The sequence below is a fragment of the Rattus norvegicus genome, chromosome 3, assembly GCF_036323735.1.
Source record: "Rattus norvegicus strain BN/NHsdMcwi chromosome 3, GRCr8, whole genome shotgun sequence".
NCBI lineage: Eukaryota > Metazoa > Chordata > Mammalia > Rodentia > Muridae > Rattus > Rattus norvegicus.
The window spans coordinates 174187683-174197589 of NC_086021.1; the positions used below are offsets into that span (position 1 = coordinate 174187683).

The 9907-nt window shown below is 48.2% G+C and overlaps 2 protein-coding genes across 4 annotated transcripts in view; one reads left to right on the forward strand and one right to left on the reverse strand.

The window, feature by feature from the left end:
• Ncoa5 (nuclear receptor coactivator 5) overlaps positions 1-1180 on the reverse strand; it is a 33132-nt gene extending 31952 nt beyond the window's left edge. Inside the window, exon 1 of one of the 3 annotated variants that reach the window (NM_001106543.1) lies at positions 940-1180. The gene's annotated coding sequence lies outside the window, so the exon portion shown is untranslated. The remainder of the gene's footprint in view (positions 1-939) is intronic. The other 2 variants (XM_039104630.2, XM_063283394.1) reach the window with 2 other exon arrangements.
• On the forward strand, positions 21-9628 carry LOC120101785 (uncharacterized). The gene is made up of 2 exons (XM_063285128.1): positions 21-1468; positions 9366-9628. The coding sequence occupies exon 1, from the start codon at positions 334-336 to the stop codon at positions 1048-1050; it is 717 nt and encodes a 238-aa protein (XP_063141198.1). The 5' UTR covers positions 21-333; the 3' UTR covers positions 1051-1468; positions 9366-9628.
• The last annotated feature ends 279 nt before the right edge of the window (positions 9629-9907 follow it).

Consider the following 9907-nt stretch of genomic DNA (forward strand, 5'->3'; position numbering starts at 1 on the left):
TACAGCAGCGGTTCCCAAAGCCTGGAGCGCACAACTTCAGGAGGAACAAGGACACAGTGTTTATTTTAATAGACAGGTATTTATTCTTTTTTTTATGAGCGTTAGAGAAATAACTGGCTTTCCATTATATCGTTTGGGGTTCAAATTTCCGCCTTAAACAAATGCATTTAAGGGGGAGAGGGGGGTCAGAGTCAGTTTAAAGAAAAACATTTAACATTTGGTATCTAGTACAGATGTAGGCGGACTGTAAAGGTGTAGCGCGAGGGACCGAATCTGGGGAGACGTGGTCTTAAGCAAAGCCCATGACCCGCTACCGGGGTGCGGGAAGAGCCCATGCTAGGACCCTGGGAAGCCAGTAGGTTCCGGCGCCGTGTCCGTGCGAACCTCCAGCACAATTTCTCTCGCCTGGTTCTCGGGGCCCAGGGTCCGGGTCCATATAATGGTCGAGATGTCACACAAGTTGACACCTCCAGACAGCGCCCAGGGCGACAGCGTTCCCTAGGCTGCCTGGCGCCAGGACACCGCCACCGAGACCGGTATCCTGGACCCCGGTTCGAATCCCTCCAGTGCCACTGGCTCACAGAGCTCCCCTACCCCTGCCCGCCAACCCCCCGCGCGAGCGACTTCACAGACTCGAGTGCAGGGCGTGCTCGATCCTACAAAGAAGCCTCGGCAGCTGCGATCGAGGCAGGCCACGGTGCCCACCTCAGCTCACAGACGCTCGCCTACTGGGCCCGCCAGACTCGGGTCTGGGCCGGACCGGAGCCGGAGGCAGCCGCGCCCCGCCCCAGGGCATGCGCAGCCTCGCGCGTGCCCGGAGAGCAGGCCGCGGCCGCGCGTCGAACGGGCCCTCCCGCCTCTGCGTCCTCCCTCACCCCCCTAACCGCTTGCCCATCAGTACAACGCTTCGGCGGACGGCCACTGCTTCCCGGCACTCACCGCTACCAGCGCGGCCGCCTCCCCGCCGCTCCTCCGCCTCAGGCCCGCCGCTCCCGCCTCGGCCTCAGCCCACCTGCCCGCCGTAGGACAAAGGCGCCACCAACCGACTAGCGCGGGCACGAGGCAATGGCGGCCGGGGCGGAGTGTGGAGGTGGGGGCAGAGGGCGCGCACGCAGCGGCAGCCGCGGCAGTGTCGTAAAGAGCGTGCGGATTTACGGCAGGCCCGAGTTGAAGCGTCCATCTCCTTGGCGACGGGGGCGAGGCGGTGGCTCTGGGGCGGCGGTTGAGAACGCCAGCGGTTGCCTAGTAACAGGGTCTCTGTTGAAGTACGGCTCCACACCCGCGGACTGCAGTCTGGCCTTTCCCTTTTCCAGAGTTCTTTTCCTCACCATAACTGTGCAACTAGAACATTTAAATCCCCCAGTACTTTCAGTCCTGTAAAACTTAGAGCCCCGAACGGCCAAGCAGCTGTAGACCGAAAAGTGTGCAATACCCAAACCTGATCACAAGGAACAAAGACAGCAGAGAGGTGAAGAAAAAACTGTATTTAAATTTGCATTTAAATAGGCTGTGTATCCTATCAGTTGCCTAATTGTCTCAAGGGCTCTTAGAGATATAGTTGCAGGTTTTTCTTGAGATATTTCTTTGAGGAATATTCAAGGTCAAAAATTGCCTACAACGTTACAGGAAGCATGTAAAAATGTCGTGGGGCCCCCACCCCCATTTAATCTAGAATTTGTCACAGGGACTGGAATTAGCTCACATAGTTGCAAATGCTCTCCGTGAATCAAAGTTATGGCTACACAAATCGCCTCACGCTTCAGGGAACTCCACAAATGGCATCTGGTCTTGTCTTTGTCCTCGTGAATAGTACAGGTCAACTAAAATAGTGACTGTGGGATTTAAACATTGTAAGAGGCCCAGTTTCTTTGAACATTGGATCCTATATTCACTCTGTTCATTGATGCACTGTTTCTTTGTTACAAAGACCTCAAAACTTGGCTGGTGAGGTGGTTCTGTATGGGAAGGTGCATTCTGCCTAGTCTGATGACCTGAGTTCAAACCCATGGGTGTATGTGCTCACACACACACACACACACACACACACACACACACACACACATCTAGCATATCACCGTGCATCTTTAGTAACAACGCTCAGGAGACAGAAGCAGGCAGACCACTCTGCATTCAAAGCCAGCCTATACATAAGGAATTGCAGGCCAGCAAGGGAGATCCTGCCTCAGAACTTTTTTTTTTTTTTTTTTTTTGGTTCTTTTTTTTCCGGAGCTGGGGACTGGGGACTGAACCCAGGGCCTTGCGCTTCCCAGGCAAGCGCTCTACCACTGAGCTAAATCCCCAACCCCAGAACTTTTCTTTTTAATCATAAAATAATTCTTTAAAAGACTCTGTGCTAGGCACCATCTTAGCAAACAGAGACCCTTCTCTGTTCTCTTGGAGAGTAGAGGCTAGCAGAAGGGTAGAACTCAGGTTAAGAGTGGGTAGCTGCACATCGAGAGAGCTGCTAGGAAAGAAGAAACCATTCTCTGGCTGCAGCTGGGACCTAACTTTATACACGGGTGAAAGGGATGTAAAAATGATAAGAATGATTAGAGATCAAAAGAGAAAAATCTGTCAAACAGATAGTCCAGGGATACTTATCCTTTCTTCTCTAAAATAGGTCCTAAGGTATGTGCTGCAGAGATGGCACAGCCATTAAGAGTATTTGGGGGGCTGGGGATTTAGCTCAGTGGTAGAGCGCTTGCCTAGAAAGCGCAAGGCCCTGGGTTCGGTCCTCAGCTCCGAAAAAAAGAAAGAAAAAAAAAAGAGTATTTGGGTTCTTGCAGAGGACCTACTGTGTTCCCAGCACCTAAATGTTAACTCACGACTGCCTTTAACTCCAGCTCCAAAATATCCTTGGCTGGCTTCTTGCCTGTGCAAACAGCAGGCACAAATGCGGTTCACATCCATAACATTTAGACAATATACTCAGACACATTAAATATTTGAAATACATCCCAAAATACAAAAATTTAAGAAGCATGTCAGTTTATTATTGTCTCCACTATGGTCTCTCATGCTGTGAAGAGACACCCTGGCCACTGCAACCCTTATTAGGAACATTTCCTTGGGGCTGACTTACAATTCAGAGGTTCAGTCCATTATCATCATGGCGGGAAGCATGGCCGCGAGTAGGCAGACTCGGTGCTGGAGAAGAAGCTGAGAGTTCTACATGTGGATGGGGTAGGCAAAGCAGGAGGAGGAAGAGACACCTAACAGTCTCACTTGGTATGAGCCTACAGAGGGGGCCATTTTCTTTCACCACAGTTGTTAAGTGAAAATACGGGCTGGAGTGTGGCGCAGCTGGCAGAATGCTTGCTCGCCATGGAGGAAGTACGGAAGTGCTTCCCAATGCATCCCGAGCACTGCATAAACCTGGGTGCTCTTGCAAGCCCGCACTCCTAGCTCTCAAGAGGTGAAGAGAGATGAGAAGTTCATGGTCATCCTCCACAGAGGGCTGGAGGGCAGCCTGGGCAAAGTAAGCTAAAGGCAAAACACTGTTGATTTTAGAGATGGTGTCTGGCCACACCCCTACGTCAGCGTGGCTTTGTACCACTGAGGTAGTCAGGATAATGACTGCCGAAGATGCCCGTGTCCTCATTTCTGGAACCTGTGACTCTGTGTCTACACGCTAGTAAGGATCATGCCATTGGTTCTGATGCAATCCCTAGGTTGTCAGGGTAGGCCCATGTACCTGCATGGGTTTTTATCAAGGGAGGTGGGAATCTCAGAGCCACTGAAGGAGACATGCTACAGAAGCAGAGGAGAGACAGGGAGAGGGCAGAAGAGAGAGATGAAGGGGATAAAGGGAAAAGTGATAGTTTAGATATGAAATGTCCCCTTTTGAGTCATGCATAGGAACACTTGATCTCCAGATGGTGGTGCTGTATGGGAAAGTTATGGAAACTCTGGGGAGTAAGGGACTAGCTGGAGGTAAGGAACGATCCCTGGATCCCTGGAACCTTTAAGTTCTGATGCACCCGAATTTGAGAAGCAGAAGCCTCACACTCCTACTGCCGTGCGTTTTCTGCTGTGATGGGCTGGGAACCCCTATACCGTGAGTCATAATGAATCTTTCCTCCAGCAGGGGCTTATCTCGGGCATTTGCTCAGGGTAGGAGGAGAAGGAGAGGTACTGGTTGGTCCTGGAAAGCAAGCAGCTTCTAGACACCACAAGAGATGGGGAGATAATGTTCACACAAACCCTACTGGAAGAAACACAGCCCTTCTGTTTTGTTTTGTTTTTAACTTTAGACTTCATTGTCTGTGGAAAACATGATTATTCTGTAAGTCTTAACATAACTCCTTGCCCTTTAATAATTAAACTTTTAATTAAAATTGATTTTGACCATCACAGGTCAGTCTAATTAGATCCCCTCTTTCCTTAAGCTACTTAACACCAAATAACACTTCAAGTAATTTTTTTGTGTTCGTTCATTTTTTGTGGGGGAGTTTGAGACAGGGTTTCTTTGTGCAGCCCTGGTTGTCCTAGAACTAGCTCTGTAGACCAGGCTGGCCCTGAACTCACAGAGATCTGCTGTTTTCCGGCTCCAGAGTGCTGGGATTAAAGGTGTGCACCAGCACTGCCCAGTTTCGGTATGTTCGATTGGCCTTGAAGTCACCCTGGAGTCAAGGATGGTTTTGAATTCCTGATCCTTCTACCCCTTAGGGGCCAGGCCTTGCTCACCCTGAACCATGTTTTGCTTGTCCTCTTTACCATATACTATTCTATTCTATAAAGAGGGATACGTTCAGCGCTCTCTGCTGTCGCAGTAGTATCTTCTCTTTGATTGCTATCACACCCAATGGGGAATGTGTTTGTCTGCAGAGCCATGAGAAGTGTACTTTTGGAACACTCAAAAAGAATTACCTTTAAGGAGAGTATATGCTACTGAGATGACCAAGTTAATCCTTTCAGTGCCCTGTTACCAGAAATTCTCAAAAGACCCAGCTCCCCGATTGTCTCTGTGCTGACCCAGCTCCCCGGTTGTCTGTGTGCTGGTTCATGTAAAGAGGCCATAATCAGACAGAAAGGCAAAGGATAACAACAGTAAGGCAGTGCAGTTAGCCAGGGGTTCCTCATTTCTGTGAGGTTCTGATTCAGGGACCCTGAGTTAGAGTCTGAGAATACCTTCGTGTGTGTTTGTACCTGTGTGTGCATGTATGTACAAGCCCATGCTTGTCTATGGGGGAGTATGTGTGGTGTATGCTTGTATGTGCATGTGTGTACAAGCCCATGTTTATGTGTGTATGGGTATGTGTGGTATATGCATGTATGTGCACATGTGTACAAGCTCATGCTTGTGTGTGTGGAGGTATGTGTGGTGTATGCTTGTATGTGCATGTGTGTACAATCCCATGCTTGGGGGGGCATGTGTGGTGTATCCACGTATGTGCACATGTGTACAATCCCATGCTTGGGTATGTGTGGCATATGCATATACATGCATGTGTGTGCAAGCCTATGTTTATGTATGTGGGGTATGTGTGGTATATGCATGTATGTGCATGTGTGTATAAGCCCATGCTTGTGTGTGTGGAGGTATGTGTGGTGTATGCTTGTATGTGCATGTGTGTACAATCCCATGCTTGGGGGGTATGTGTGGTGTATCCACGTATGTGCACATGTGTACAATCCCATGCTTGGGTATGTGTGGCATATGCATATACGTGCATGTGTGTGCAAGCCTATGTTTATGTATGTGGGGTATGTGTGGTGTATGCATGTATGTGCTTGTGTGTATAAGCCCATGTTTATGTGTGGTATATGCATATATGTGTACATGTGTACAATCCCATGCTTGGGGGTATGTGTGACATATGCATATATGTGCATGTATGTACAAGCCCATGTTTATGTGTGTGGGGTATGTGTGGTGTATGCACGTATTTGCATTGCATGTATGTATGAGCCCATGCTTTTGCATGCTTTTGTGTGTGGCCAGAGGTCAGTGTTGAATATCTTCCTCTATCACTGTCCACCTTGGGTTTTTTTTTGGTTCTTTTTTTTCGGAGCTGGGGACCGAACCCAGGGCCTTGCACTTCCTAGGTAAGCGCTCTACCACTGAGCTAAATCCCCAGCCCCCCACCTTGGGTTTTTTGTTTTGGTGTTTTGTTTTGTTTTGTTTTGATACAGGTCTTTCAGTGAAGTTGGAGCTCATCAACCAGCCTGGTTGGCTGACCATCGAGTCCCAGGGACTCTCTTGTCTGTCCCCATGTGCTGGAATCACGGGTGTGCATTGCCATGCCTAGGGTTGTGTGGGAAGGTTGGAGATTTGTACTCAGTCCTCATGCTTGCCCAGCAAAACTTTAACAACTGAGCCTTCTTACCCCCACTCCCTTTTATTTTGAGACAGGGTCTCCCTATGTAAGCCTTGAGCTAGTGACCCTGCCTCAGCCTCCCAAGTGCTAGGATTATGTCATTCTCCACAAATATCTGTATTTTAATTTTAAAAAGCTCTCCCATGTTTGCAAGTTACTGGGCTGGGTAATTAAAAACCACAAAGATGTCACCACCTCTCAGGGTCCATTGTAGATAACCCAAACTCATTATGTTAAATGTCCCTTCTGAACCTTTCAACTGGAGAACTGGCTGGCACAGTACAGACGGAATCTGGAGATGAACGTTCCAGGTTTAACCCAGTGGGAAAGGCACCATCGTCCTTATTCATGGTTTCTGGAAATCAGGAAGGGCTGGCCCAGCAGTTCTAGCTCAGAGTTAGTGGTTGCCTCAGGGACAGGGGCTTCTGGAGCAACTGTGGGTTGACTAGATCTCTTTCCTCACATGGCCCAAGAGTCTATTCATGTCAGTTCTCCACAAGCTAAGCCTTCATGGCACCCTAGGGCTGTTTACACATAGCTGAGGGCTCCCAGAGAGCAGCTGAAAGAACCAGGCAGGAGTTACATTGTGTTCTGTGACAGAACTCGAGGAATCATACAATCCTGATCAGCTTCAGGCAAGGAAGAGAGAAACGCTACCTCTGAATGGGAGGAACGAGAGGACCCCACTCTGAGAAAAGCACATGGAATGGGGAAGGGCTGTGGCTATCTTTGAAAACTCCATCTGCACAGTGGAATCATCCCCCAACCCCACAGCTGCTGTACTTGAGCTTTTCCCTCAAATCTTTCTCTGATCTCTCCTTGTCTCTGTGCATCTTGGGCATCACCTAGTCTACGTCTTTTGCATTCCTGGTTTGGTCCACTCCATATATATGTATATATGCATGTGTATATATATACACACACATACACACACATATATACATATATACACACATATATATTCAATATATTTTACATACACAAAATTATATATAATTTTATTCATTGTATTTTGAGACAGGTTTTCATCATGTACCTCTCTGGCTGGCCTAGAACTAGCTATATAGATCAAGGTGGCCTTCAATTTACAGAGATCTCCGTGCCTCTGCTGGGATTAAGAGTGTGCACCACCACACCAGCTGGGATATTTTTGCAAGAGGAATCTGTTTCCATTGATCTAGGATGAACATGGTCTTCTGTGAGACTGGTCCCCTTTCTGCTTTCCTGCTGACTTGAGGCCACTGTCCTCTGATCTTTCAATTTGCAGCCATGATGGTCCTGTCAGGCCTAACACATGCCATGTTCTTTGTACCTCTAGGTCTTTGTATCTGTCATTCCATCTCTCAGCTCATTCCTTCTTCTTTCTCCATCCTCCCTCCCTCCCTCCCTCCCTCCCTCCTAAAGGCTTCAGTTTGACCTCTGGTCTCATGCTCTGCGTAGCAAGGCAGTGTGGGGGAGTAGCTAGGAGAATAGACTGTGACTCAGTACCTGGGTTCAGTCCTTAGCTCTCCTGTTTTCTACTGTCGGCCTTGGGTAGAATCCTCTAACCTCTTCATATTTAAAATAGGCAAAACTCTTAGCAGTGTGCCCAACCCATAATATCCAGTGGCTAATTGGCAGCCTGTTACCATCTAATCTGTGACTTGGGGCCCACTGCTGAGGACAGAGCATAGCTAAATATAAAGCGAGTACCTTTGGCCTGGGGTTCACAAACTTGAGTGTCTCCATTGACCATTGAAAGCAAACCTTTCTCTTGATTATGAATTGCTCAGACATATCTATGTCACCGTGAGACTAGAGATGGAACCTACCAGGGCTTTAGACACGCTTGGCAAGCGCTCTGCTATGAGCTATGTCCTCAGCTCTCTTTTGACTTCTGACTTTGAGACACGGTCTCGCTAAATTGCCCAGGGTGTTTTTGAACTCACTCTGCGGCTCTGACCCACTTTGAACTTTTGACTCCCCTGCCTCAGCCTCTTGAGCGAGTAGCAGGGATAACAGCCTGTGCCGCTTGCCTGCAGACATCTTTCTTACATTACCGTTCACACTTGTCCTTTGATGACGGAGGACTTGCCACTAGATCTGTTATTTAATTAATGAGCAAGCACAGAACACTAGACCACTTGCTTATTGATATAATTTGATGATTGTCTGTCTGTATAATTGCTTTTCTTCATGACACTATCGTGGTGTGGGGTTTGAACCCACTTGGAGAAATCAGAGACTCAGACTCAATTCAAATTCAGATTAAATGAATGTATTCTTACTGCGACCAGAACCGCAGCCTTAGAGCCACAGCCGCGTGGAGGAGGGTTCAGGTGGGTTTGAAGACAGACATCAGAAGGGCAAGTGTTACAACTCTCTGTGGAATCCACAGCTGGGCAGGAAAATCCATTTTACTTCCCCCAGTTGTGTCTTTCCTGCTATATAGTAATAAGAGACCATTCCATCCCTTTCCCACAGCGATAAGCAGGTTTTACAGAAGCAATAGCTATTAACACCTCAGGGCCCACCGTCCCATTCTCATCTCACCTGCAGGCCACTAGGCTCTCCTCAGCATTCCGGAGCAAAAGGCCAATGGCTGTAAGGGATGGGTGCCTGGCTCCATCCTAAGTCTCTTTAGTCATCACAGAGACCTGTGTGACTTATCACTCAGGTCTGAGCTCTAGTGACTGGGATAGAGCAGTTTGTTCCTGGGCAGGCAAAACCAAGTTAGGGCTGCCTGTCACATCCCCACAATGTCTTAGTCCTTGGGAAATATTTGACTTCTTCAGATAGCCAGAGGAAGTCACAGCACACAAACGCTTAGAAACGAAGCTAGTCGGCAATGGTGACCTCTCGGGGTTTATGAAAGACCGAGGTGCTCTTTGAGACAGGAACTTTGCTGAGCTCTTTACCTAAAACACAGATAATGCTATCCCACTTTCTGGATGAGAATGTTGAGTCTCAGAGGAGCAGATAATCACCCAAGGGCATAAGGTAGTCTATCTGTGGTGGGATCCTTGCTCTTACTATGTCCCAGTGATTCTTCCTTCCATTTTACAGATGGGTAAGCGGAGACTCAAAAGAGGTGAATTCCTTCTGCTCCCTCTCACGGACATCGTTAAGAGTCACAGTCAGGATTCGAACCCATGTCGTTGGCTCCAGGAAGTGTGGCTGTGGAAGTGTGGCCCTCAGGATTAGATGGTTTAGAAAGAAATAATTACTTTTCTTGTGTCACAGTCAGGATTCGAACCCATGTCGTTGGCTCCAGAAAGTGTGGCTGTGGAAGTGTGGCCCTCAGGATTAGATGGTTTGGAAAGAAATAACTACTTTTCTTGTGCCTGTTGTGGAGTCACAGGCCAGCGCGGGGAACATGCTAGCAGATGCGAGATACACACTAGCGTAAGGAGAACTCCATTAGCCTCCATTGTTTAGACAGAAGAGTCAAAAGTAAGAGGCGGGAAGATAAAAGAACTCACCAGTAAGGAGTTCTCAGTCGGGCTCCCCGCGGAAACAGAAAAAAAAAGGGGCTCTATTTCGCAACCGTTAGGACGCGCTGCACAAGATGAAAGTCGTCTTGTGACCCGCGAGTGTAATGAGATGAG